The 27,716-nt window shown below is 52.0% G+C and overlaps 5 protein-coding genes across 8 annotated transcripts; 1 reads left to right on the top strand and 4 right to left on the bottom strand.

Annotated features, from left to right (window-relative positions):
- Positions 1 to 215: 215 nt before the first annotated feature.
- On the bottom strand, positions 216 to 6,808 carry LOC122755708 (zinc finger protein 501-like). Its single transcript, XM_044004473.1, has 4 exons — positions 6,635 to 6,808; positions 4,920 to 4,991; positions 4,043 to 4,156; positions 216 to 3,435 (listed from the first exon to the last, which is right to left on the bottom strand). Exons 2-4 carry the CDS (start codon positions 4,975 to 4,977, stop codon positions 2,141 to 2,143), a joined length of 1,467 nt encoding a protein of 488 aa, XP_043860408.1. The 5' UTR covers positions 4,978 to 4,991; positions 6,635 to 6,808; the 3' UTR covers positions 216 to 2,140.
- A 554-nt stretch (positions 6,809 to 7,362) lies between these two features.
- On the bottom strand, positions 7,363 to 10,468 carry RING1 (ring finger protein 1). The gene is made up of 7 exons (XM_044004474.1): positions 10,358 to 10,468; positions 9,977 to 10,127; positions 9,599 to 9,759; positions 9,194 to 9,409; positions 8,621 to 9,016; positions 8,091 to 8,364; positions 7,363 to 7,773 (listed from the first exon to the last, which is right to left on the bottom strand). The coding sequence occupies exons 2-7, from the start codon at positions 10,052 to 10,054 to the stop codon at positions 7,672 to 7,674; spliced, it is 1,227 nt and encodes a 408-aa protein (XP_043860409.1). The 5' UTR covers positions 10,055 to 10,127; positions 10,358 to 10,468; the 3' UTR covers positions 7,363 to 7,671.
- Positions 10,469 to 12,220: 1,752 nt separating this feature from the next.
- Positions 12,221 to 14,555, bottom strand: HSD17B8 (hydroxysteroid 17-beta dehydrogenase 8). 2 transcript variants are annotated; one of them, XR_006356408.1, is made up of 9 exons: positions 14,470 to 14,555; positions 13,992 to 14,209; positions 13,748 to 13,864; positions 13,501 to 13,593; positions 13,338 to 13,423; positions 13,103 to 13,187; positions 12,825 to 12,946; positions 12,584 to 12,658; positions 12,221 to 12,403 (listed from the first exon to the last, which is right to left on the bottom strand). XR_006356408.1 is itself a non-coding variant. In XM_044004640.1 (9 exons), the coding sequence occupies exons 1-9, from the start codon at positions 14,513 to 14,515 to the stop codon at positions 12,387 to 12,389; spliced, it is 780 nt and encodes a 259-aa protein (XP_043860575.1). In that variant the 5' UTR covers positions 14,516 to 14,555; the 3' UTR covers positions 12,221 to 12,386. The 2 variants fall into 2 exon arrangements, 1 of the variants encoding a protein (XP_043860575.1); XM_044004640.1 differs by having other exon boundaries at positions 12,904 to 12,946.
- A 283-nt stretch (positions 14,556 to 14,838) lies between these two features.
- On the bottom strand, positions 14,839 to 19,046 carry SLC39A7 (solute carrier family 39 member 7). Its single transcript, XM_044001603.1, has 8 exons — positions 18,679 to 19,046; positions 17,833 to 18,426; positions 17,543 to 17,711; positions 17,351 to 17,422; positions 17,041 to 17,184; positions 16,735 to 16,878; positions 16,124 to 16,320; positions 14,839 to 15,603 (listed from the first exon to the last, which is right to left on the bottom strand). Exons 2-8 carry the CDS (start codon positions 18,415 to 18,417, stop codon positions 15,331 to 15,333), a joined length of 1,584 nt encoding a protein of 527 aa, XP_043857538.1. The 5' UTR covers positions 18,418 to 18,426; positions 18,679 to 19,046; the 3' UTR covers positions 14,839 to 15,330.
- RXRB (retinoid X receptor beta) lies at positions 18,943 to 26,968 on the top strand. 3 transcript variants are annotated; one of them, XM_044001605.1, is made up of 10 exons: positions 18,943 to 19,064; positions 20,371 to 20,621; positions 21,140 to 21,296; positions 21,848 to 22,027; positions 23,346 to 23,518; positions 23,968 to 24,097; positions 24,310 to 24,442; positions 24,567 to 24,658; positions 25,201 to 25,306; positions 25,590 to 26,968. In XM_044001605.1, exons 2-10 carry the CDS (start codon positions 20,556 to 20,558, stop codon positions 25,735 to 25,737), a joined length of 1,185 nt encoding a protein of 394 aa, XP_043857540.1. In that variant the 5' UTR covers positions 18,943 to 19,064; positions 20,371 to 20,555; the 3' UTR covers positions 25,738 to 26,968. The 3 variants fall into 3 exon arrangements, with proteins under 3 accessions (XP_043857540.1, XP_043857541.1, XP_043857539.1); XM_044001604.1 differs by lacking the exon at positions 18,943 to 19,064 and adding an exon at positions 19,091 to 19,321; XM_044001606.1 differs by lacking the exons at positions 18,943 to 19,064; positions 20,371 to 20,621 and adding an exon at positions 19,071 to 19,321.
- The last annotated feature ends 748 nt before the right edge of the window (positions 26,969 to 27,716 follow it).

Raw genomic sequence — 27,716 nt, 5'->3', positions numbered from 1 at the left:
CCTCTCATTCACAAAGCAGGAAGTTTGGATGCGATGATCTCTAAGGTCGAATATTAACCATCCCATGATTCTTTCTTGCACTTGTCAAAATAGTCAATCAACAAGCATTTACTAATTGCTTACTATGTGCCAAGGCCCTGCCCTGATGTTGGGGATACAAAGAAAGGTAAATCCCTTTGACACATTCTAGGAGAGATTTCAATTCAACCATTTATTGAGTGTTTACTGTAACAGCCCAAAAGTTACACTGAGGAAAGTTAATAAATTAGCTAAAATAACTATTTATACTTTAATATTAACAATAAGAATAAAGGATATTGCAAGTATAGACCTTCCTTATCTTAGTCAACCCATAGTGCCTTCTCCAAGGACAGATGAGAATAATTCCCTCCTTTGGTGTCAGCTTTGGCACTAGATTCAGTTTTCTTGACTGCAACCTATCTGTATGAGAGATGCATGTCCCTCACTGGAAACTTATGGGAACCATGGGCTGCTTTTCATACAGGGTCTCTTTCTTGCAAAGGGTAGGAAATGTAGTGCTTGTGGTAGGTATTTAGCACCTTAGCAACCTAAGGGGAAAGTGTAGGTGGTAAGGAAATACACATTTCATGAATGTAAATAAGAGGCCTCACTACATACTGTTTGGCTTCATAGATACAGTGCTTTTTTTTTTCTAGATGTGTCCCATTTCCTCAAATAGACTAGAAGCTCTCTGATGAGGGAGACTAGGCCAACTAGTACCTTAGAGGCACAGTGGGACATACATTGGACTCAGATCAGAAGGTCAGGGTCTGGTCCTGGTTTTGCCTTTTGGTGGGTATGTGAGCATGTCCCTTCCTCTCTCAAGGCCCTTGGTTTCCCCCATCTCTAAAAACGAGAATGATACTATCTACCCTATCTACCTCACAGGGTGGTGGGAATAAAATAAAATGATGTGAAACATTTTTCGATCATAAAGCACAATACAGGTGTGGTGAAATTATGACTTTGTGACACCCCTCCCCCCACCTCATTCTCTTATTTCTGTCTCCTAATCTCTCCCCAAGTTCCCTTGCTCCCTCTCAAACTTCTCTTAGTTTCTTTCTACCTGACCCTACAATTGCACTTTTGTCATGTTCCTGATTTCCCTAGTTACATCTCCCCTCATTCTTGGGCTTCAATCCAAGGGAATTCTGATGTCTTATTTTGGTGTGGAGGTGAGGCTGACCTCTTGAAGGTTTTGCTACAGGAGCAATCCGTTTAAACTTTGGCAGGTCTTACCAAACTGAAAAAGCTTTCAAAAGTGCAGCCTAACGAGCCACTGAGTCTGTTACACCAGAAGGAACCCAATAAAGTTTGAGGGGTTCATTATCTAAACGTTGGCAACCAGGTGATGCTTTTTTTTTTGGCCACAGTAACAAGAATTCCCATAGGCAAGGCTAATCTCTGAGCTACATCACTGGAGAGAGCACCTACAGCACAGAAATCACACGATTTCTATAGAAAGTTAGGAAATGCAAGGGAATGTAACTGGAAGGGGAAAGCCTGGCTTGCCTGTATTCTTGGCTTCAAGTGTGACAAGGAGTGTTAGGACCCTTGGGGAGTCCTATAAGCAGTGTTTAGTCACCCCTAGGGTGAAGGGAGAGCACACTGTCAGAGGAAGTTGGTGATAGCTCTTTGGTACTCAAAGGAGAGAGGACCCCAGGTGGCCTCCAAGATATCATGAGGTCAGACAAAGAATTATAGGGATGGTGGTTAATTAAGGACCAAGTGCAACTTCTAGAGGCGTTAGTGTGGTTTCTCTGTATCCCAGGTAGGGATTATCACAGCGATTCTGTTTATCTTCCTCAAGGTCTCCTGCATAGACCAGTGATTCCCAGCTATTCCTGGAAATAGCCTCATGAAGCCCCTTAGAGAAAGATAAAGAGGAAGAACTCTTCTCTTCCCAATAAGAACAGGGAGCTTACTCTCCTTTGGGGAATACTCTTCCTTAGGCACAGGGAACCTCACCCCCTCCAGGCCAGAGACACAAGGAGGACACTTAGGGGCTCTCACTCTTGGCATGGGTTTGGACCACAAGAAAGTGGTTGCTTTGGGAGTCACTGGCCAAAGATAGGGCTGGAGCCAGACTCGGTTGCTCCAACCACAGGGAATAAATAGATCACTCTGGTTGAGATAGGGGTTCAGTCACTTGGGCAGTCTCTCCAGATTCGTTGGGGGATTCCTGGCTTAGGCAAGTTGCCTGAATTGTCAGCACAGAGACCCCTCCAGGCCCACAGTCCTCATCTCCATCCTCCCCACCATGTGTGGCACGGTGCCGTAGCAGGTGAGAACTACGGGTAAAGCCACGGCCACAGTGCTCACATCGGAAGGGGCGGTCCCCAGTGTGGCCACGGTAATGTTGTGCTAGGTTGGAGCTATAGCGGAATCCACGCCCACAGTCTGGGCAGCGGAAGGGCTTCTCACCAGTGTGAACACGCTGGTGCTGGACCAGCCCTGAGCTCTGACCAAAGCCTTTGCCACACTGACTGCAGCGGTATGGTCGCTCCCCACCATGGCCACGCTGGTGGCGCCGAAGGTTGGAACGGTGGCCGAAACCCTCCCCACATTGAGTGCAGCGGAATGGCTTCTCACCACCATGCTGGGCTGCCCGGTGACGGGCCAGTGCCAGAGCCTGAGGGAACAGCAGACCACAATCAGCACAGGAGTGAACAGGAGGAGGTGGGGGCGGGGGTCCTGTGTGGTGGGCTTTTCGGTGTGCCACGAGGCGAGGGTGCTGGCTAAAGCCACGCCCACATTCCCCACACAGGTATGGCGTCTCTCCAGTGTGTGTCCGAAGGTGGCGGGCAAGGTTGGCGCTCTGAGTGAAGCGCTTGCCGCATTCAGGACAGGGGAAGGGGCGTTCACCCGAATGGGACTTCTGGTGGCGGATGAGGCTGGGGTGGCGGCCAAAGCCTCGGCCACAAACAGCACATATATAGGGACGCTCGCCTGTGTGGACAGTGGCATGTTGCAGGAGCCCAGAACTCTGGGAGAAACCTTTGCCACATTGGCCACATCGGTAGGGGGGCTCAGGCAGATGTGTACGGCGGTGTCGGGCTAGGTGGGAGCCATGGCGAAAGCTTCGGCCACACTGACTGCAAGAATATGGTCGGTCGCCTGTGTGGGAACGCAGATGCAAGGCCAAGTGGGCACCCTGGGCAAAGCACTTGCCACATTCAGGGCAAGGGAAGGGGCGCTCGCCAGAGTGGATCAGCCTATGGCGAGAGAGGTGGGAGCGTCGAGAGAAGCAGGAACCACATTCAGGGCAGGAAAAGGGCTTTGGGGGTGGGGGTGGGGATGCTGGGGGTGGGGGTAGGGCTGGGCCGCAGGCTGTAGCTGGTGGCGGGGAACCCTCCAAAGTAGGGGGAGGGTCAGGCACTGATTCTGCCTCTTCTTCTTCCTTGGTCCTCATGCCTGTGAGAGATAGTGATGAAATGAAGGAAATGAAGAGGGCAATACAGAGGAAGAAGAGGATCTTGTGTGGTGACCCAGAGAAGGGTGTAAGTTCCATCCCTGTGGAAGCTGCTCTCCTCCACTCCCTGATAGACAGTATTCCTGACAGGATTTGAAGTGGACCAGGATACCACATGCAGCAGTTTGTATTCTTGGAGGCAGGAGGAGGAAGGGGTGGGCACAGAAGTTAGCCCTTTCTACTGACAGCAAGGGTAGAGACTTTGGTGATTCCTGCCAGTTACTGGGGAACAAAAGCATCGTTTAAGATGGTGTGGAGTTGTGAGGCAGAGTTCCTTCGTTGGGGCAATGTGATACAGTGGGAAGGGCGATGGTTTTGGCATTGGAGAACCTCAGACTCCTGCTCCTGCCACTTTCTGGTCCCTTTGGCTTAAGGAAAGTAGATTCTCCTCTCTAGACCTCAGTTTCCCTCCCCTGTCAAATAAGGTTAGACAAGGTAATTTCCAAAGCCCTTTCAAGCTCTAAATCCTGGACCTGATGATTCCCTCTCGGGTATAAAGAAGATGTGAAGTGGGAGGGCAAAAGGATCTTTTCCTTGCTGGTTACTCACCTGGGTAGGGATCTTTTGGGACCCCCCTTTCTTCAGGCTCCTGAGATTCTGCACCCCATGGCTCAGCCCCTTGCTCTAGAGGAGTGATCAGTTCTGGTTTGGGGATTGGAAATCCTGGGGCAAGAAAGAACAAGATTAGGGGCAGCTAGGTGGCACAGTGGATAAAGCACTGGCCCTGGATTCAAGAGGACATGAGTTCAAATCCGGCCTCAGACTCTTGACACTTACTAGCTGTGTGACCCTGGGCAAGTCACTTAGCCCCCATTGGCCCACAAAAAGAAAAAAACAACAACAAAACAAAATCAAAAGAAGACAAGTTTCATTATTCTGTCTAAAACATTTTCCCCTCCCAGTCTTCCCCCTAGCTGAATCTTAACCATTCTTCAAGGCCCAGGTCAAGTTCCACTAAGCTTTTCTTGACCACTCTAGAGTGCTGTGATATATTCCTAAGGAATCTTGCACTTAACTGTCTATCAATTGGTATTGAGCATACACTTCATGGTATTGTCATATTCTATATGTCTCATCTCCCCAAATAGGTGACAAGACGCCTTTTTGGTTTGTTCTTGTAACTTCTACATCTACACCAGATACTTGCAAATTAAAAGTGCTTGATAAATATCTGATTGCTGGGTTCAGGAAGATGGGTTCAGGGGATGGAGAAGCAGGATACTTGGGTGTGAATAGAGAGGAGAGAGCTAGGGATCTCTAGGAGGGGTATGAAATGCTGGTATTCTATGCAGGCAATTCAGAAGGATCACCTCTCAATTTAACATTTCAATTTAATTCAATACCTCTGATAGAATGAATGTCAGAATCCAGGGGGTGGGTTGTTGTTTTTGTTGTTGTTGTTGTTTTTTGGGGGGGAGGTACTCACCCAAGGAGATGAGGTTCCGGTAGCTTTCCCACATGACATCTCCAAAATACACAGCCATGTCTGCAAAAGTCACTGGCATAGGGGGTGGGGGATCAAGGTGAAGAGTGGAAGACAATGAGGGGGAAGGGGGAGAAAAGTGAGGAGTAGAGAGAGGAGGATGGGAGGATGTAGGTGACATGGGAGCTGGAGGAGAAGGGGAGGGGCAGGGACATGGGGAGGAAGGGGAAGGGCAAGGGGAAGGGGGAATTGTGGGCTGTGCCAGGATGGAATAAGAAGGGAGTCGGAGCAGGAAGAAAGGAAGGGCCAACTGGGAAGTTAGGTGTGATGAGGAACGGGGAAAGGGACAGTCTCTGGAACCAAAACAGATAAGAGAGAAATTCCACCACTTCTCATGAATTTCTAGTCCTTCCCCGGCGCTCCCCCACCTCCATCTCCTTTCTCCATATCATTCTGCCCACGAGCCCCTCCCCCCTGCCCACCCCCACCCCCTTGAGATTTCTTCCAGGCACCGTGAAGTTAGCAAGTTCAGACCGCTCTGGGGCACCAGGCTCAGGCTGAGCAAACAACGCCTCAGTTTTCAGACAGGTCCCGTCTTTCCTTCCCCTAACCTGCCAGAAACACCACACCTCCCAGATCAGGGACAGGAAAAGAAGGCAGGCTGGGGGAGTCAGGAACAGGATGCCTGGGGAGGTAGTTAGAGGCGGGTTAAAGGACAGGAACTTGGATGATTTATTAGGAAGCCTGCGGACTGGGGAGGCGCTGCCTGGGTTTGATGGGGGGCAGGGGCCTGGAATCTATGTGGTTATTAGAGGACCCTGAAAGCTTAAAGAACACACATGTAGGAGGGTCCCTGGAACTATGGGAATTGGTGATATTGGGGAAACACTGGGAGAGCTTGTGGCACTGTGGCATTCCCAGAGGCTATAGAAAGAGTCTTTGATTCTGGGGAGGCTCCCTGGTATTGGTATCCGGGGTGGAGAGTTATAGCATGGTCTCGCTATTGAAGAATCCCATAGGCTGTGGGAAGGCACAAAAATTGAAGGTCCCAGAGCTCTTAAGAGGGTTTTATCATTGAGGGACCCTAGAGACTGTCGGAAGGTTACAGTAAAGGTGCTATGAGCCCCCTGTTTTGAGGGTCTGGGAATAGAAGGGTCCCTGATATTGAAGATCCTCAAGGGCTGGGAGTATCCTCGAACTGTAAGATGTCGGAGGCTGTGAGAGGGTCTTTGGTATTGAGAATCACTAGGGTCTGGAAACGGTGCGGTCTCAGTTACTGAGAGTTGTGTGGGATGGGGAAGGAGGTGGGATGTGTGGGAGGGGCCGGGCAGGTCTCCGGTATTGGAGGTTTCAGAGGCTAGGGAGAAATTTCTGGTATTGGGGGTCTAAGGGCTGTGGGAAGGTTTCAGGGATATGGGAGAATTCTGCTATTGGGGGGGGTGTCCATGGAATCGAGGATCCTGGGTCTCGGGAAGGGTCACTACTTTTGGTGGTCCAAGGGTTGTGGGAGGGTCCCTGATATTGAGAGTCCCGGGGGGTGTGGGAGGGTCCCTGGTACTGAGGATCCCAGGGGGGTGGGAGGGTCCACGGTATAGGTTTCGAGGGTGTGGGAGGGTCCTTGGTATTGAGATTCCCGGTGGGGTGAGAGGGTCCAGGGGCTGGGGAGGACTGATGGCTGGGGTCAGGGTATTGGGGAGGGGGCCGGGCGGTCCAATTACCTGCACCACCGACTCGTCTGCCACCGAGACAGCGGACTGAGCTCAGCCACAGGAATTTGGGGAGGGGGGGAGGGATGAGAGGAGTAGCGGAAACAGGAAGTGAGGGGCAGAGTGCCCGAAGAAGGGGCGGGGGGCCCTCGATCCCTCCCGGAGCCCTCCCCCTTATCCTCCCACTAGACTTCCCGAATATGGGAATCGAACCTTGACACCTCTTCCCAGGCCCGGCAGCCCAGCTCCGGCTCCGGAACCCACATTCTACCCACCTGGTGGGAAGGAAGGGGAACTGATGATTTCCACGCCCCCCCAACTGTCTGGGAAAGCAAAAACTACAACTCCCACAGGCCCTCGGGACAGTAGCGCTCTAGGACCAGTGATCGCCTACCCTGAGGCCTCATGGGAACCGTAGTCCTAGCTACTGCCCCTCTTAGGCGGCGTAGGAGGCGGAGCGCCGTGGAGCTGGAGCTGCGACCAAGGACAAGGGACCTGAAATAGCGGCGCAGCAGCGGTCTCTGCTTGGCAGCTCTGGTTTATTGGGGACGTATTTGTATCTCTTCCATTTGCTCCTTTCAGATTCCAAAGTGTATTAGCGACCTGACACAATTCCTTCTCCCACAAGAAGAGTGGCTTTTTTCCACGGAGACAGCAGTCAAGATTTGTCATCGCCGCTACTATTTACCCTTCCTCCTTGGTCCCATTCCCCCCTCCCCTAACACACAGACAGACACAGATTTGAAAGAAAAAAAAGCAAATGCGTTGTTGTTGGGGGGAGGGGAGGTTTTCCCTCCCTCCACAGCATCCCCATTACAGAAGGGAGGTGACTGGTGAGTAGAAAAGGAAGGAGTTTGGGGTGCACACCCCACTCTGTACAATATAGAAGAATCTGATATAGACACTTTGTATAAAAGCCACTTGTTCTCATCGGTGTCCTCTCGCCGGCCCGCCGGGCAGGGTAAGGGGGTGGGGGGTGGGGGGAACACAGACCTGGAGGCGGGGCTAGGACATACACACAGAAGCCCTATGACCCCCATCCCCTCCGGTCACTTGGGGTCCTTAGTGGGGGCATAGCACAGCTCCAGGGGTCTGGACACCTTCCAGAACTTCTCATTCACCAACTCCAGGGTCAGTGAGCCATTCAGAGTCTGGGGATATGGAATAAATCAGAAAGAAGGTGGAAGGAAGAGGAGAAAAGAGTAGTATCAATAGGGAGAAAAGAAAAAAGAAGGGGACAGAAGAGAGATATGAAGAAAAATATCCAAGGATGAAAGGAGAAGAGGGAGAGGAATGGGAGGAAAAGAAGAATAAAAGAGGAAGGTAATGGGAGGACAAGGAGAAAAAAATGGGAGAGAATGGTATACAGAACTGATTAGTGACAGGGTGAAGGGAGTATGTTTTATCTTAAACTTTTCTCTTGTCCCCAGTACCTCCCCCAGCCAATCATTCCCTCCCATCCTCTCACCGTGAAAGCTCCTCCCCCAGGCGCGATGTAGATGGTATACTGCTTCTCACTGACACCCTCCAGGCTGGGCAAGGCAGGTTCCTCAGGCCCGTCAGCTCCTCCAGTTCCCGGTGCCTCCCCCCCACCTCCCTCAGGTCCTCCAGCTTCTGGGACTCCTCCACCTGGTGCCCCAGGCTCTCCAGCCTCTTGTTGCTGCCTCCGCTCAAGTGCAATCCTTAGAGCCAAGTACTTGGAGAGGTGGTCAACTGTGGCATTCCCCGTTGTCTTCACATATCTGAGGAATCAGGGCAAATGATCAGTGAAAAAGGCAAAGAGCTGATAAAGTAGGAAATAGGGTATCTTGAAAGAGCCTCATAGGGTTTTTCAGGAGTGTTTAGAATTCAGAGGTGACCATGAGTTTGCATTAGGCATATTTTTTAGTTTGGGGGAGTCAAAATACTGGATAGAATCATTGTCTCAGTTATGGGAAGAAAGCCCATTTGGTCCCTGGTTCCCTAGCTTTTAGCTGCTGGGGAGGGGGATATCCTCACCTAGTCTGACTGTATTCTCCTTTTTCGACCAGCAGAGGATGGGGCCGGAACACAAGCTCGATCTCTCCTCCTGGCTCAGGAGGACTGGGGGCCCCAGGTGGGCTTGGTGGACCCAGGGTCCCCCCACCCAGGGGGGCTCCCCGGTCCCCAGAATCCTCAGAGCCTGCTCCTCCACCTATACCTCCAGGAGCCCCTCCCCCTGTCCCTCCACTGCTACCTCCCACAACCCCTCCTCGGGGTCGCTTGGGGGCAGGTCCAGGAGTGGAGTCTGGGGCAGAGTCTGAGCTAACATCTTCCCCATCCCCATCTCCCTCTCCCTCACCAGGCTCTCCCTCCCCACCACTCATTGTTGTTGTCTGGTCTGACTCTGGCATTGGCCTCCTTACACGTTGGGCCCTGTAGAGGCAAAGAACATCAGTTAGGAAATCAGTATATAGGAAGTTTAGGAAGTCAGAGGTCAGATGTTAGGAGGTCAAAGGATCAGAAAGGGAGAATCATGAGTTTTTGCCTATTACATGTCCAGAAACCTTCCAGAATTCAGTGCTTAGCACTTCAGTATTACCACTTCCATACCTGTGCATTGCCTGCATTCGAAGCCCCTCCTCAATGCTGGAGCTTAATGCTTGCTGGTTGTGTAGCCGGCTAAGCCGGATGAGGACACGATCCTGATGTGCCTCATACTCCTCTCTACTTGGGTAAATTTTGGAGATCAGCGCATCAAAGTTTGGATCAGGCCGAAGAGACCGCTTTGACACCAGCTTCTTCCTACAAGTGGGGCACTCTTTGTTCCTGAGTTGAGTCAGAAGAAAGAAACCACTTAGAATATTAACTGATAACGGGAAGTCTTTGTTAGTTTCACATACTTAAAAAGGGGCTAGGAGATCATCCAGGAGTTCTAAGATCTCCTCCACAAATGGGAAAAGCACAGAACCTCTCTGTACCCTCCCCCCCAATCCTAGCACTTGTGTCTCCCAGTACCCGCTTCGCAGCGCAGTGACAATGCAGTCGGAGCAAAATCGATGGAGACACTCCTTTGTGGTCATGGTATTCTTCAGCATGTCCAGACAGATTGGGCACATGAGTTCTGAATGTAGGGATCGTGGGGAAACAGCAATCTCTGTACCATCCATGATGGCCTCCTGTGGGATGGAAGAGAGAATGACATGCAAGAAGGGGTGGGAAGGGCAGTGAGATCAGAGTTGAGAAGCATAGAAAAGACGTAATTTTGGGGTCTCCTAGAAAGGTGGGAATTGATGTACAGTCAAGATGGGGGAGGGGTTCACAGGAGACAGTATACATTTCAGGAATGGGGGTGCATGGGAGATGTGTCCGTGGGTGGAGGGCCCCCCCCCTCACCTGTGGGGTCCGATGCAGCTCATAGAGACTCAGTTCCCACGTTTTGCTGGCGCTCTGTGCATTCGCTGGGGTCGCCATGGTGACAAGCAGTCGACCACCACTCCCGAGATCTGGGAGCAGACAGGGCCACTAAGGAGCAGCCGAAGGAATCCTGGGGGTGGGGATGGGAGTGTGGGGGGGAAGTCAGAGTCTGCCCCGCCTTGCCCCGCCCCTTCTGCACGCGCCCCCGTCCCCGAGGCCCCGCCCCCTTACGTTTCCTTCCCCTCCCCCTCCCCTCCCCTTCTCCTTTCCCTCACCCCGCCCCCCAAGCCCCGGGCCCTCTTCTCAGGCCTGCCCCGCCGCTAGCGTCCTACCCCATCCCTGTGCCCCAGCGCCATGTACCTCCCGGGCCAAGCTCACTCAGTCCCCGGTCCCTCCCACTCAGGACCCCGGTCCCGCCGCCGCCGCCACCGCTCCCGCCGCCGCCATGGCTGGGGCGCTCGGGCCCTTGCGTCACTTCCGCCTCCCCATTCCCTCCCCTGTCTGACTCAGAACGATGGTTACGTCACCGAGCTGCTCGGAACGCGGGTGGAACGTGGAACGAAGGTGGTGTCGTTCCCCCCACCACTTTCGCACACGTGACACGCCTTCTCCACGTGAGGGGACGGGCTAGCGTGGTGCTTTCTTGCTCCACGTGGGGCTCCTTCCCGCAGCTCCACGCGGGACGGAGACAGGATGGGGCGCGTCTCCACCGGCTTCCTGCACTTAAATACATTGGGGCACATTCTTCCCCATGAGGCCTCTTCCTCTCGGAGTGGGCTGGAGATGGGACATCACTTGTCTCCCGTGGGAAGAAAGTGGAGTGGCCTCGGGCTGTCTTACACAGGGGACGAGAATTAGAAGGGCCGCCCACCCCAAGCCCCCAGCCCTCCTGTCGCTCCCACCATCCCACCCCCAGCTTCATCCCCATCGCCTCCACTCCCTGCACCCCAGGTTCAAGCGCCCCAGTACCAAAGGCACGCCACGGAGTCCTCCCTCCCACCCCACTCGCTCTTAAGGACTCCCCTCTTCTGTGTCAGGCGTCCCGAAGTCCCCTCGTCCGCCCTCCTCTGCGAGGCGTGGGGGCCACGGCTCGGGATGTCCAGACCCAACTCTCGAGGGCCGGAGCCACGAGAATTGCGTTTGGACAATCAGGAGCCGCGGCCCGGGCCGGGGCCGAGGAGGAGGATGGTTCCCCAGGGGACAGAGAGCACCACCTGTGGAGGGCCGGAGAGAGCTGTGACTGGGGTAAGGGGGCCTCCCCTTGAGGAATGGAATGACTGGGGGATAAAGAAGGGAGCGGATAGAGACGTGGACTTGTCGGGGGATGGGAGAGGGAGGTAGATGATGGGGAGGCAAGGGCAGGGAAGGGATCTCAGTTCTCAGAAGGAGTGGGAGCGGGAACTACACAGGAGGTGGAGAGGAGCCTGGACCCAAGCCCGAGCAGGTACACATGTATCAGAGACCAAGCTGGGGCTGAGTAGGGAAGATGGCTGGGGACCGAGCAGGGAATCTGTGAGGAGATGGGGGAAATTGTTTCTTCTTCCCCCACCCTACCCCCATAAGCCACCCTTTTTCCCTCCCAGTCCCCCCTCCCTTCCGAGCCCCCCACTTCCCTGTCTTCTCCTTCGGTCCGTGGCCAGTCCTTAAGTGGGCTCCAGAGGCGATTCGCCCAGGCCCCCTCCTCTCCCCTCCCCATTTCCCCTCCTTTCTTTTCTCCCCCGGCCCCTCTTTCATCCCCTACGGCCCCTTTCAGTGGCTGGCCCCCTCCCCTAATCCTGGCCACCTCCCCTAATCCCCCACCCTCGATCCCGACCCGGGGCCGGCTGCACTATTGTGAAGCATTGAGAAGGGGGTGGGGGAATAGAAGGGGGACTGAGAGAAAAAGGATGAAGGTTGAGGCACCTGTTCCACGTTGTCCCCCCTTACCAAGGCCAGAATCAGGAGTATGGCCGCGTGGACGCCCTCTCCCCCTCCCCCCTTGCGGGACACAGGGACTGGAAAAGTTAGTGGGGATTCCGGGGATGCGAGGCACTGTCTACAGGGGTGGGGCCAAGACCCCCTCCTTCTGCCGGCACTGTATCCCACACTCTCTCCCTCTCACACCCGGCGGCGGGGGTTGCCCTGGGAAACGAGCCAGTGAATGGGAACAATCCCACCAGGAGAAGAAGGGGAGGAGAAAATGGGGAGGAGTCAGAAGGCTTGGACACAAGAAGGAGCCAGAGGTGGTAGGAAGATTTGGAATTTATTAGGGTCACAGACACCCTTTTCATATAACTTGTCTCCCCAATATATAGTCGCTGGCCCCCCACTCTCTTTCTGAATCTTCCCTTGTTTGGCCACGGTGCTGCTTGGGGAAAGATGATTTCAGTGTCCTGGGACCCCGTGGGAGTTACATGAAGAGACCTCCTGGGAAGGTCAGAAACAGAAAAACAAATGGAGAGAGAAAAAAAGAGAAGAGCTTGGACTAGGGATTTCTCTAACCTTCCGCATTTTCCCCAGTACTTCAGTCCCTCAAGGATTGTTTCAGAGGTTTCCATTAACTCCCCCCTTTATGGGGTCCTATTTCCAATTCTCTTTTATTCATACCAGTGACCTCCAGAGTGGTCCCTGTGATGTATCCACTATCATCTGATGCCAGGAATGCCACCACATCTGCCACATCTGGAGAAAGGGTTCAGAAGTCTCACTGCCCATTGGGTCCCAGGAATGACACCCCCCCCAAAAAAAAAAAACCTAAACTAAAGCAAGGAACAATAACAAATAACTCCCAACCCTAAGGACACCACAAGCACCTTTTGCACCAGGGCATCTTTCAATCTCTACTTACCTAAACCCCAATTTCTATCTCCCCCTTTCAGTGTTTCCCTGGCTGTATTTTCTCCCTTTTCTTTACCCTTGTTTCTCACCCTCAGGAACCCCCAGATGGCCCATCGGGATTTGTGGAGTTATCTGAAAGTAGACACATAATGGGAAAGGAAAGGCTTTTTATGGTGAAGTCGTTTCTTTGGCCTCAGGTTCTTGTCCAGAATTGTCTCTATGATAGGGTTTGGGGGGTGGGGAAGAATATATGGAAGCTAGGGGAAGAAGGGTTTAGGTGACCCCTACCTGGTCCAATACTTTCTGTGGTACTTTCTTTGTCATGGGTGTTATGATGAATCCTGGAAGGATGGAGTTACAGCGGATTCCATGTCTGTGAGGAGGGAGCATTATCACTAATCCCTGATAATTGCCAATTCCCCATTCTGACCTTAGTGATTGCCAGGCTGGACACTGATCTATTAGCTGATGTGGAATCAAGCACATGCAGGGGGCTGGTTACTTTGATCCCTCCCAGGCTAACCGTCCAAGTTCTCGGGCCACACATCGGGTCATTCCATCTACTCCAGCTTTGGATGCTGCATAGTTTGCTTGCCCCAGGTTCCCCACCTGTGGATGATTCTTGGTCAGAGATCAGGAGAGAAGCCTCCTTTTCCTCCCATTTATTTGGCTTCTCCCAGATTGACCTTTGCTATGATGCTGCTGATGTTGATGATGGAGCCACCACACCCGCTGGATACCAGGGCTCTAGCTGCAGCCTGAGTGACCAAAAAGGTGCCCTGAAAATGAAGGGAAAGGGTGGCAGAAATGGTGGGTGGTCACGGCACTCAGAGCTTCACCTACTTTGCACACCCCCTCCCATTTCCTCCTAGGCAGGTAAATTAGGTCAGGGTCAGGATGATCACAGGACATGAAAGGTTCAGAGGTCAAGACCTTGAGGTTGACAGCAATGACTTCATCCCAGTAATCTTCAGGCATTCGGAGCAAAAACTCATCCCGGGTGATCCCGGCACAAGAGACCACCACTGAGGGTGGACGGGAGAAGCAGGCCTGGGGGAAGGCGGGAAGGGCACGAGGTTACCGGCAGAGAAGCACAAAAACAGATTGGGAGGAATAGACACACAAGAGCAAGTGCTTCTCCCTTTCCCACGAGTGGACTGTGCAGGTTCACTCTCACCTGGATTTGCTCTATCAGCCCCTGTGCGGCCCCAGCCTCGGCTACATCAGCCTGGAAAGCAGCATGACACCCGGGGCCAGCCCCAGCCTCGCTCCCCGTCCCCTCCAGAAGCTGTATGGTCTCCTTGGCCGCTGCCCCATTTCGGTCACTTGCTGCCACGAGGGCCCCTTCCCTGGCCAGACGCAGGCTGACTGCCCGGCCGATGCCACTGCCGGCACCTAGGGAGGGGGGTGGTAAGGAGTACAAACACCGGTCCTAGGATGCGGGCCAAGGCAGAAGGCAGACGCGGGCGTTGGAGGTGGGGACAGCTAGACAAATGTTCCAGGCCCCGGGAGCCAGGGCAAAGGAGGGGAAGAACACGGGCACCACAACACCTCCCCGGGCAGCCCAATTTCGCGTGACGTCACCCTGCCAGAATAAGCGCCTCGTTCCCAGTGGGGTAGGCAAGCGCCAAAAAGTGTTGGTGGGCTTCCCTAACCTGTAACCAGAGCGAGCGCCGAACGCAGCCGAAGCGGGGCCGCCATGGTAAAGAGGGCTTCGGCTCCAAACCAATGGGAACAGAGGAAGGGCGGAGCTAAGAACTTGGAGCCAATTAGAAGTGAGTCATTGCACATTAGCTCTCCAGAGTAAGCCGCAGGGGTTCTGGACCGCAGCCCCAGGGAAGAAGTGACAAAATTCTCTCCAGACGAGAGATGGGGGCACACACGCGGCCCCGTCCCCGAAATTAAGACAAGAAACCAGATAGGGTGAAAGAGCCGGTGCCTTTATTTCCGGTCACCACCCATCTCCCCCCTCCATCGACATATATATATATAAAAGCAAAAACAGGTATAAGATCAATAACAAGACTTCCCTCCCCCCACCCGAATCACTATACACGATTGACCTTAATCCTGACCCCTTCCCTCCACCCCCTTGGTCCAGGGCTCAGGCCTTTGAGAAAGGCACGCCCTCCTCAGGAGAGATGGGAGGAGCAGCTGGGGGCAGCTTGGTCCCTGGAGAACAGGTATTCGGGGACAGAGGTGACAGGAGTCGCTATTCTGTAGCTCCCTCTTCCTTCCTTCTTGGAGCTGGCCCTTCCTCCATGGCCACATATTTAGCCACGCCACCTCAAACCCAAGTCCACTGTCAGTCAATTCTCAATACTAAGGCCATTCTAGCTTCTCATTCTCAAGTCTACTGCTCCAGGGAGAGACCTTCTGGTCTATTGGGCCAGCCCAAGTTCGCTGCCCCTCTAGACTGTAACCTTTCTGGTACTTGGCTTCTCCTCCCTTTGGCTAGTGTCCCCCATTCAAGTCACACTACCCTCCAGGGTTTAGGGGGAGGGGTCTCCCACCTCTCATTCGAGGTAGGCAATCAGCACCATCATAGCAACTCCACCCAACAGCCCTAGAACCTCCAGCAAGGACTGCAGGGGAGAAGCCTCTCTCAGTAGCTCAGGCAATACAGACACAGTTGCCACATAGATGAAACCACCAGCTGTAAAAGGGAGGACCCAACCCGGGCCACTACCACCAGCAGCACTGTTTCCCTGGGATCCTCCTTCAGCCAAGAGTGCACAGGTTGTGCCTGCTAGGGCCCCCAGTGCTGTCAGCAGTTGAAGACGCATCGCCTGAAGTGGGGGAAGGGGGGAAAAAAGCTTTCAAAACCATTCCTGGTGAGGGATAAAACACTTGTGGGGCTCATGGAAAGACATGTAGCATAAAGGGATTAGTAGTGGAGTTTTTTCCTACAGTCTAGAGTCTAAAGAGGTCAAAAGGTAGAAAAAATTTCTATACCAGAGAAAGGGAAAGTACAGAGACTCTTGTTTGTTTGTTTGTTTGTTTTTGCAGGGCAGTGAGGGTTAAGTGACTTGCCCAGGGTTACACAGCTAGTAAGTGTTAAGTGTCTGAGGCCAGATTTGAACTCAGGTCCTCCTGAATCCAGGGCTGGTGCTTTATCCACTTCACCACCTAGCTGCCCCCAGACTCTTGTTTGAAAAAAACAGAGTAACAAAGAATATATGGAAGCTAATTTCTCAGGATTTTAGACAGGTGATGTGGAGGATGGGGTCAGAGAGTGGCAAGAAATGAAGAGCTGAGGGGTTCCACGAACACCTTGGAGGAATGTTCTTGATTCCCCCAATCACTGACCTGCCTCTTGCTGCAGCCAGATTGGACAAGGATGGCGAAATCCCCAACTTCATGGGGCACCTCATGTAGCAGGACAGTTAGTGTGGTCAAGATCCCTAGTCCTCGGCCCCCTCGGAAAGAGGCCCCAATTGCTAGACCATCTGTGAAGTTGTGAGCCAGGTCAGCAGCTAGGTTCAGGTATCCAGACACACGCAAGTCTGGATAAGAGAAGCAGGAAAGGTAAACTGAGTAAGATACTCCAAACTCCCTCAACCACTTCTACAGCTCCCATGTTCACCCTTTAGATAAACAGTAAATAGTGGCTCATGAAAATACTGCTCCCCTCCCCCAAGCAGTCTCCAAACTTTTTTTCCCCAGTTTACTCTTTATCATTTACATTTTCTTCATCATGTTATTAATTTGTCAATCATTTCTCCCATTAAGTTTTATTTTCCCAAATTGCATGTAAATAAAAATTTTGACACCAATTTTTTTTAGAACTTTGTGTTCCAAATTCTCTTCCTCCCTCCCACCCCACACTCAAACAATTCAATATAAGCTATACATGAGCAGTCATGCAAAACCTCCAAACTTCTTACAGAATGTTTCAGGCGCCATCCCTGGTCCCTTACCTGAACTCCCTTTCTCCTCTTCAGATTTAAGCTGTTTCACTGGACCATCATTGAGTTCTCTGCCTGCTCCCCTTCTCCTCCTTGCCCCTCCAATCTCTTTCTCCTTCTCTTCCTCATCTGAGCTCTGTTTTTCCTTTGAGGATTCTGAGGAAACAAAAGAGTGATCAGAATGAAGAAGAGACCTCCCTGTTTCATTCAGAGACAGACTCAACCCTAAGCCAGGAAAATTCCTAGATTTCCATCACCACTCTGAGATCCCAAGCCAGGAAAATGCATTGTAAGGAAGGAGGTGTTTCTAAATCTTACCACATTGCCTATGTTCCTGTCCATGTCCATGTCCATGTGCATGTCCATGTCCTCCCTTCACATGTGTCACAAACTTCTCCACCACAAGAAAGGCAACAATTCCACCGAGAACCCAGAGCCCAACAGAGAGAACAGGGCCCTGGTCTGAGGGGAGGGGAACAGAATAAAGATACTAAGATAGAAACATAGTCCCCTGTTTCCCTTAACCCTCTGGCATAAAGTTGGAGAAAATGGTCGAGATAGTCAAATAGCTTCCCCCCTACCTCAGACCCAGACTTTGTCCCATTCCTCCCCCCTGTTACTTCCTCACGGCTATGGGAGTGTCCATGTCCTGGCCTTTCCTCAGGTTGAAGTTCCACATCCCCATGATGAGAATGAGGTTCTGAAGAGAGAAGGCCAGAAATATCAAGCACATGATATAAACATCACAACTAATAGGGAGACTCAAAGTGTAAGGCAGAATAAGATTGGGGTAAATGGTTCGAGGTCAGAGATCACTCACCCAGGGCATGAGGTATGAGATGCAGGAAGGCATCCCCCAGAAGTCCCCCAGAGGCAAAGCTGAGCAGGATTTGCAGGAGTGAGCGGTGCTGTGGGGAATTGGATTCCACAGGCACAAGGAAGAGGATGAAAAATGGAGCTGCTGAGATCAGCACTGTTGCCCCCAGAGCCTAATAAGCATAAGTTTTGGTTAAGGAAATAAGTCATGCGTGTGAATTAATTATTATATAAGGGTGGGATCACACAACCCACAACCCCGTCCACTATCCCCACTATTCTCCGGGTACTCACATATGCCCAAAGGCTGATAGTATCCAAGTCCTGCCCGCTGCCTAGAACTTCAGAATCCCCAATAGCTTTGGGGCTTTGTCCATATTCATGAGTGTGGCTGTGTCCATGGTCATGAGTGTGACCTCTGTGGCTGTGTTCATTTCCTTCATGTGAATGTCTATTGTGCAAGGGATCGGAGTCATAATAAAAGCTCTCATGTGTGTGGCCATGATGTCCTGGTGCATGGCTGTGACCATGATGGAAATCATCATGCAAGTGTCCATGGCCATGATGCTGGAATTCTTCATGAGAGTGCCCATGACCATGATGGTGGAATTCTTTGTGCAAATGTCCATGGCCATGATGTTGGAAATCTTCATGGGAGTGCCCATGGCCAGGATGGTGGAAATCCTCATGTGAATGCCCATGGTCATGATGGTGGAAATCCTTGTGTGAGTGCCCATGGCCAGGATGGTGGAAATCTTCATGCATATCTTCATGCAAGTCTGCATGGCCCCCAAGTCCAGATACCAGCAGCTCTAGGGCAACCCAAGTCACCAACCCCACAGCTGCCCAGCATCTGGCCCCTGGGGATCTGTGGGCCATCTCGATTATCTAGAAAGAAAAAAGAAAATGATCCTTCTGGGTCCATCTAAGGGGTCTATTCTCCAGTATGTTTGCTTTTCTACAATCACTGTCTTTCGGACTCCTTCCCCGCCCCCACACCCTTCCCAGGGCTTTCTGGACCCTGGGAAAGTCTCGATACTCTTCAGGTCTTTGGGCTTGGTGTTCCCTCTGGGCCACCGTCTCTATGGTACCCGGAGAGGATAATGAGACTGTGAATGCAAACCGAGGCTAAGGTCTTACCGGCTCCGGAGTCTTCTCTCTCCCGGGTTTCCACGGACGGACGTGGCACTCCCGCGCTCCCCGCTCCCGCGAGAAGAGGAAGTTCCGCCCTTTCTCCGCCCCTTTCTTTTACCCGGACGGCAGCTACAGCTACGGTGAAACTTGTCCCGTGATAACGCATGCGTGTACGGAGGAAGTGGGCCAGCCGGAAAGAACGGAACGGCCTCCTCCACCTTGGTGAAGGGCGGAAGCTAACTCAGTGGCTTCCTATCCTTACTTAGATGGCTACCACCACCGTGCTGCCATCTTGGTATAGGGCAAAGTGAAGTACCTTGTTCCGCCAGATCTGGCGCCCCATTCCAAGACCCTGGCAATATCCTGCCCTTCTCTCCCGACCCCAAAGCTCTGTAGGTATCCTCCTTCACGTTCTTCCACACCTTCTTCTAGGGCCATGCCGTTGGCAGCTTTGCCCTCCCCCTTCGATCCTTCTCTAGCCCCCATGCCGCGGGGCAGTGTGGGCCTGTGGGGGAGCGTGGCGCGAAGCATTGTGGGGCCGGGACCCGGTGGTGGCGGCAGCGGGTGGAGGTGGCGGCCGGAGAACAACAAGCCCCGGAGCCGGAGCCGGGGGGAGCGGGACGGGACGGGATGGGCGACAGCGGGCGGGGTGAGTGGTCGGCAGGGTAGGGCCAGGGCGGGCGGGCGAGCGACGGTGTTATCTGCATGTCTTCTTCCCCTTCTACATCCACCCACGGGTGTCTTTGCCTACCGTCTCCCCTCCCCCTTCTCTGCCGAACGCCCAGTTTGTGGGTAATCCAAACGCTGGAAGGGTCTTGCTCCCCATTAAATCTAGAGTCTGAACTGGGACGAGGGAACCTGGACAGCACTTTGCTTGACTCGGGAGGAATTAGAGCGAGGGAGGGCTGGGGGGCGGAGCACGTGTCAGGGAGGGGTCAACATCTTCCAATCTACCCCTGTGAGCGACCCTGACCTCGGAGCTTAGGCAGGTATTGCTATGATGGGGGGTGGTTCGTGTCCAGCACTAATGACCCCACCTGCACTGAGACTAGGTAGGCTCCAGGCCACCCCCACTAAGTTCAGATCTAAATATAGGTGTTCATCATTCTATCACCCATAGACTGTTCTACTGCTGTCTCATGCTTCCAGTTCACTTCTGGGGAAGGTGTAGTGGAAAGAGAAGACCTGAGTTCAAATGCTGGCTTCAACTCTTACCAGCTGTAGGACCCTGAACAAGTCATTTTTCCTTTCTGGACCTCAATTTCCTCATGTAAAATGAAGGGGTCCCTAACATTCCTTTAAGTCAGGTCCCAAGTCTTTTCCCAATTCAAGAATAGGGTATTTCATTTTACTCCTATTCCCTGCCTCCCTCCTCCTCCCCAAACCCAAAGCACTTTGCAACTTCCTAACCAAAGGAGTGTCTTCTCCCTGGCCCTGGCTGGGCTGGTTTGGGCAAACCAAAAAAATGGTTAAAGGCAAATAAAGTGTCAACTTGGGTTGGAGAAAGTTTAAAGTTTCTTTTTATTTTTGTATACCCAGTGCCTACAACAGGGACTTGCATGTAATAGGCTTTAAATAAATGCTTGTTGAATTGAAGTTTGAATTGAAGTAGTTAACCAGCTGAAGACTGATTATCTTTTTTTTTTGTCTCTCTGCATCTTTGTCTCTGTTTCTATTTCTCCTCTCTTCCCATCCCAGACTGTAGAAGCCCAGACAGCTCCTCCCTGAGCTCATCCCCACAGCCCCCTCCCCGGGGGGGCCCTCCCCCTTCTCCTCCTGGGCCCCCCCTGGCTCCCCTACCTTCTGCAGCTTCATCCCTCCTAGGAACAGGGGGCCCACCCCAACTCCCACTTGGCTCCCCCTTCCCTGTCATCAGCTCCTCCATGGGGTCGCCTGGGCTTCCTCCCCCAGCCCCTCCTGGACCCTATGGCCCTGTCAGCAGTCCCCAGGTGAGCTGTTTGGATCCCGTGATCCTTTTGACCTATATATGATCCTTGACCCTTGTTTGAATTTCCATATAACCTGGTGATCTTTCATGACACCAGGCCCTGGTGTGAATCTCTGTTACTTGTGACCTCTGACACCTTGATCCATGATGTCCTTGGCCCTTTTTTACAGTTGTACTTTATTCCCTTGACCTTCCCTTACCATCATCCTTGGACCTGTATTCAGTCTCCTCTGCCCTCTTTCTTAGAGATGATAGATAGATAGATAGATAGATAGATAGATAGATAGATAGATAGATAGATAGATAGATAGATAGATAGACAGACAAATAGATAGATAGATAGATAGATAGATAGATAGATAGATAGATAGATAGATAGATAGATAGATAGATAGAAGAAAGAAAGAGAGAAAGAAAGAGAGAGAGAGAAAGAAAATAGAAGAGGTAGAGAGTAGATTTAGGCCTTTGTGATTATCACCACCAGCCCTCCCAACAGGCATCCCTGTAATATCCCCTCAGATTAACTCCACAGTATCACTCCCTGGGGGAGGGTCCGGCCCCCCAGAAGATGTGAAGCCACCACTGTTGGGTGTCCGAGGCCTGCACTGTCCACCTCCCCCAGGAGGTCCAGGGGCTGGCAAACGTCTTTGTGCAATCTGTGGGGACAGGAGTTCAGGTATGGTGCCATGGGGTCACTCAAAGCTCACAGTGAGGAGAAGGCCCAGGTCATTTCCCACTTGTAGCAGTTAGAACTTAAACAAATGACTAGTGGTCATCTAAAAGACAGAGATGGGGCCTGGTGAGAGCTTTAGGACTTGGGTGGGTGAATTGGAGGCTATGTCCTACAGGTTACCTGTCAAGGTTAAAGAGAGTGAAGAAGCAGCAGCATGATGTATATCTTAGAATAAGATGACCTGATTTCGAGACCTGGTCCCACCACTTCCTAGCTTTATGAGCTGGGGCATGTCACTTGGCCTCTATACTATATAAAGTCCATATGTAAAATGAGTGTAAGTGAACCTACACTTGGTTGTAAGGAAAGTGTCATTGTCCCTGGGTCCTGGCCCCCATCTTTGTTTTAGGCAGCACAATGGGGTGCATGTTTGCAGGGGTTCAGAGGGGAAGGCAATTAGTCTCCCCACCCTGGGGTCTCAGGGTGGGGAGTGTCTCTCTCTAGCCCCTTGTGTGTCTCCCCTGTCCTCCTCCCCCAATTACCTGCCATTCTAGGCAAACACTATGGGGTCTACAGCTGTGAAGGTTGTAAAGGTTTCTTCAAGCGAACCATCCGAAAGGACTTGACTTACTCATGTCGGGACAACAAGGACTGCACTGTGGATAAGCGGCAACGGAACCGCTGTCAGTACTGCCGCTACCAGAAATGCCTTGCCACTGGCATGAAGAGGGAGGGTAAGAAGTCAACTTTCTACAGCTAATACAGCTTCCCCCCCTCTTCCCATCCCATCTGTTGACCTTCTCTCCAACTTCTCCTACATGGAGGTTATGTGGGGAAAGTAGATTGAAGTGCCCACCAGCCCATATCTTACAACCTTAGAGTCAAGCCAGAAAGAAAGAGAACCAGAGCAAGGAAACCATCCCATCTGCCCCTTTCTTCCTCCTCTGCCATGTGTCGTCTTTCCTCACTTCCCCTTTCAGCCGGTCACCCCCAAAGATCCTGATCTGGTTTTTCTACCTTTTCTCTCACTGGTTCTCGAGGGCTGTGTCTATCCCAGAGTTAGCAACCCTCTAGAACCCATCTAGCCGGACTACCTCTTTGACCCTCTCTGTGGTTCTGGCCTCTGCCATTCTATCAACCATTACTCTATAAGTTATGATCATGGCCTCTTGGGCTTTCTCCTCCACTCTATGGTCTGGTTGTTTCTTCTCTGGCTTCTAGTTCCTGACCATTTGTCTGTGGTTCATGGAGGAACTCTCTCAAGCCTTTCTTCTTTATGACCTCTGGGGGATTTTTCTGTTCCAATGTGGCGTAAAGTTTTGGGGAGGCTTGGGGTAGTCTTTTTTCTTTTATTACCTAAGAGTCTCACTATAGAAATCCAAATATGTCAGAGCTGGAAGGAGCCTTAGAGATCATCTACTCCATCCCACTCATTTTTACAGATGGGTAAACAAGCCCATCAAGGGGGAAGTGACTTGCCCAAGGTCACACAGCCAGTAAGTTGTGGAACCAGAACCAGAACCTAGGTCTCTTGAAAACTGCAAGTCCTAACTTTTTCCCCTACTTGTTCTGATCAAGCAGTAACATATTCCTAAACTGTACCAGGAATCCAATGGCATGGGTTCTGGTCCTGGCTCTGCCACTTACCAGGTACGTGTCTCCTGTCATGTCACTTCTCTGAGACTCAGTTTCCTCACCTGTAAAATTGGGGTAATTGTACTTGTCTTCATCTGCTCCTAGAATTGTTGTGAGGATCAAATGAGATAATGAATGTAAAAGTGCTTTTGGAAAACCTATTTAATAAGAGAATGTTATGATCTACTTAAAATTTTTCTGACCTTTTAGGTGACCCCTGCTCCTCCTTCCTGACCCTTTATTTCGCTGTCACCCACCCCTAATTTATCTACATCCTCTAATTACCTCCTTGGTTCTCAGGTACCTTAGTCCCTTTGCAACCCCCTGCCCAAGAACATGACTGACCCTTATGCTGATTTCCCACCATGACCCACTTCTGACATCCCACCCATTTTTCTTCCCCCCTCACCTCCCCAGCGGTACAGGAGGAGCGTCAAAGGGGCAAGGAGAAGGACGGGGAAGGGGAGGGGGCCGGGGGGGCCCCTGAGGAGATGCCTGTGGACAGGATCCTGGAGGCTGAACTCGCCGTGGAGCAGAAGAGTGACCAGGGCGTAGAAGGGCCCGGGGGGGCCGGGGGCGGCGGCAGTAGCGTGAGTGACCAGGGAGAGAGCCATCCTCTCTAATAACACTGGGGGGAGGAAGTTCTTGAATATATGTCTGATTATATGTCTGAGATCCATCCCCCTGGCTCCCAATAATCCAAATAGTAAAAATTGAAGTACCAGTAGTTTCCAGGGCAGGAATGCTTAAGACACATAAACAAGCTTTCCTCTCCTCCCTTACTCCCAAGGTATCCTTCCCCTCCCCTCCCAACCTTCCCTCCCCCCAGCAATAAGGGATGGAACAGAAATTTAAATGATGGGTAGACTTAAACCCTGGGGAATGGGGTAGAGGGGTGGTGGAGGTGGGGTGGAGTGGAGAGATCTGTTGGGCATTGGGAGGGGGGTGAATTATGTAAGGGGGAGTGGCTCATCCCCACAAAAGAGAGGGAGTGGGTCCTAATATTTCTCCAACCCTGTGTATCCTCATTCTCCTTCAGCCAAATGACCCTGTGACCAACATCTGTCAGGCAGCTGACAAACAGCTGTTTACACTGGTTGAGTGGGCAAAGAGGATCCCACACTTCTCCTCTCTGCCTCTGGACGACCAGGTCATCCTGCTTCGAGCAGGTCAGTGATTTCTATTGTCTGGTTTAGGTGACCTTTTGACCCTGACCTAACATGACCTCCTGGCTTCCTGGGACTTTACCCTGAATCACCTCTAGGTGGATAGATTGTCCTGAGCAGGGAAACTCACTGCCCCCTCCCTTCTTCCCTTCTTCAACTCCAATAACTACCCAGCCTGGTCTCTGGCACCTGACTGCATGGCCTCTGCCTCTTAGGCTGGAATGAGCTCCTCATCGCCTCCTTCTCCCATCGGTCCATCTCTGTCAGGGATGGCATCCTCCTTGCCACAGGGCTCCACGTCCATCGAAACTCTGCTCATTCAGCTGGTGTTGGAGCCATTTTTGACCGGTCAGTGTTCTTGGGGGCACTCATGGACTAGGTGGTTGGCTGATGCAGAGGAAGATATGGGGTGATCTTTTGCTGGTTGGTTTCCTGAGCTGGATGGAAGGGTGACTCTCATCCCTTTCCCTAGGGTGCTGACTGAATTGGTGTCCAAGATGCGTGATATGCGAATGGATAAGACAGAACTTGGCTGTCTGAGGGCCATTATCTTATTCAACCCAGGTAGGGAGACATACTTCTACATGAGACAACCCCAGAAATCTTTGAAGTAACCAAGTGATCTTCCCTTAAAAATCACCTTCCTCTCATGGAAGGCATTTTGCAGTAGTGGAAAGAACTTTGGACTTTACTATTTGAAGACCTGGGTTCAGGTCCTGACTTCGCCAGTTACTGGTTGTGTGACCCTGGACAAGTCACTTCTCTCTGGACTTAAGTTTTATGTATAAAATGATAGGGTTAGATGAGACGATCTCCAAAATCCCTTCTATCTCTAACATCTTCTAAATTTCAAAACCCATCCCCAAAGTCTGGTTTGGGGACAGATGTCCTATTTCATAACCTAGAGATATTTCTTCTCCCTAGTGTCCTGAAAAGACAAAATATAGCCAACACTTGCAAAATGATGCTAAATGTAGAGGTAGAGGGCTCCGATGGGGGGAAGACCCTTGACCTTGTTATTCCTCTTTTTCTCTTCCTCTTTCATCCAGTTGTTTTCTTCACCTAATCCTCTCCCATTCGTTCCACTTCCTCCTCCCCTCCTGCAGATGCCAAGGGCCTCTCCAATCCTGGGGAGGTAGAAATTCTGAGGGAAAAAGTCTATGCATCTTTGGAATCATACTGTAAACAGAAATACCCTGAGCAGCAGGGACGGTGAGATGGGAGGGGAAGAGGGCAGGGAAAAGCTCTGGAACGTATCTATTTGTAGAATAAAGCCTGGGGTGGGGGGTGGGGGTGGGGGGTAGGGATGGGAGGAGGAGTGGGTGATGTTAGTAATGGATATGTATGTGTGTGTATCTAATTTGTCTTTCTCTAATATCTCTCTTACTCCACACACACACACACACACACACACATTTTTTATGGAGAGGTTTCTGATGTTCTCCCCTTATCTCTCCTGACCCCCCCATCTCCTCCACTCTCCCTCCCACCCCAGGTTTGCAAAGCTGCTCCTTCGCCTCCCTGCCCTCCGCTCTATTGGCCTCAAGTGCTTGGAGCATCTGTTTTTCTTCAAGCTCATCGGGGACACACCCATTGACACCTTCCTCATGGAGATGCTAGAGGCACCACACCAGCTTGCCTAATACTGAAAAATAGAAGGGGGGTGACCCTCATATCTGGATGGAGGCCTAGAGGGAGGCTAGAATGCAATATGGGCCCCAAAGCATGGGAGGTGAGGGTGGGGAAGAAAGCTTCAGGACCTTGGATAGAGGACAGAACTAAACAGAAACCCCCTGGGGGTTTACACCAGTTCATCTGATGCCACCATCCAAAGAGACCCCAGGACCCTAAGAGGGATGGGGTGGTCCCTGTCCTCAACTGGCCTGGTCCTCTAACTTAGAGGGGATGCCCAAGTTTTGAACTGAGTTCTCATACTGGTAAAGGATTCCCCTCACTCCCCAATCTGTTTCCCTCAATACAGCACTGGGATCTGCTGGGCTTCTCTCCCAGGACCCTGTGCCCCTGTGCCGACCTTTTGAGCTCATTCTCCTTCCTCCCCATTTTTCAAATAAGACAATTGAAATGGGGGCTCTGTTCTTCACCCAGAAAAATGGACATTGGGGGGCAGGACCCCTCCACATGATGATGGACAATGGTCATGGGGCTCATACCTCCTTCCTTTATGAAGACATGGGAAGATTGTGGGAGATGGTTCTATTGACTGGGACAGGAATCACTGAAATTTTCATAGTCTGGTTCTCACATTCTTTTTATGACCATCTCCCTTTCCAGTCAGACTGAAGGGGGAGTAGGATGGGAAAGAGGATAGACTGGCTTTTCCCCCTCATTGGTTTGCTGAGATTTTACAGGGAGAGCCAGAGGTTAGTCTCAAAGGGCTTCCCACTGAGAAACGTTAGGGGAAGGGTGTAGCTTGTATCCATCCCTGGGGATTCCCAAGCATGAGTGATTTGCCCTCCTCCCAAAACTTCATCCTTTCTATCTGTCCAATCTAGTTGGGCATCCAAGCCAGGGAAAGGGGGGATGTGAGTAGGGAGCTGTTCAAGAGATGCTTTAGAGATGACACGGATATCATTGACCACCCCCACCCCCCATTCCTGATTACACCACCTCCCTCCATAATCATGTCTTCCCAGTACTCACAAACTTTTTGCCTTGCCCTCCCTGACTGGGAGAGCTCCTGGTTTGAGGAGGCAGGGTTGCTGCAGGGATTGGAGGAATGGGTCAATCCCAGGGAAAGGGGAGGGGGTGTCTTCTGGGACCTGCATGATTCTATAGGTTCCAGCTCTCCCACAGGACTTCCCTCCCCCCCTCCAAAAAAAAATGCTTTCAAATTAAAGCCGCTGCATTTCTGGATGTGGGGGTCTCTGTGTGGGGGGGACGGATGGAATTGGGAAGCAGGGACTGCAGAAAAGGGGTGCTATGTTGTCCATATGTGGTGACTTCAAGAATAGGGGAGAAATACCGCTCACACTCCCCTGATGCTGCGGCGTTTCCCTGGGGCATGAGGGGCCGGGAGTGGGGGGGGACAAGGAGTGCTTTGTCCGGGGGGGGGGTGTGCCAGGCTAGGGGCGGGGCAGGGGTCGGTGGAGTGGAGGGTGTGAGTGTGGAGAGACGGCTTTCAAAGGCTCCTTGTTTCCCTGCCACCTCCGCCCCTCTCCTAGGCGGAGGCGGCGGCGGCGGCGATCGGGCGGTGTCTGCTCAATCCCAGCCTTTCACCGGTCGCACCGAGGGCTCCGGGCAGACCCTGGGGCTGAGCGCGTCCCGCTGGTGCGGAAAATCCCAGGATGGTGGCACTTGGCCATAATCCCGAGTCCAATGCCCCCACACTGGTTCTTCTCTGTCCCATCGTGTCCCTAGCTCTTTACCACTTTGAAGGTCCTAAAGCTGTGCCTCGGACTCTATCCTGAGGCTCTCGGACTCTTCTTGAGTCCTCCATACTTTCCATCCCCTGGTATCCTTGATTCCTCTGGGCCTCTGTTACCCCCATGTCCCACCCATTACTATCTTTAGCCTCTTCTATAAATACCTGGACTCTGTAATTACCTCTGTGGGGAGGGGCGGGGGTGTGTGTAATTATGGAGAACTGATTATAGGGGAGACC

Source organism: Dromiciops gliroides, chromosome 4 (genome assembly GCF_019393635.1).
Source record: "Dromiciops gliroides isolate mDroGli1 chromosome 4, mDroGli1.pri, whole genome shotgun sequence".
NCBI classification, from domain to species: Eukaryota; Metazoa; Chordata; class Mammalia; order Microbiotheria; family Microbiotheriidae; genus Dromiciops; species Dromiciops gliroides.
Note: the sequence above shows the minus strand (reverse complement) of the source record. Positions and strands in the feature narration are given on the sequence as shown.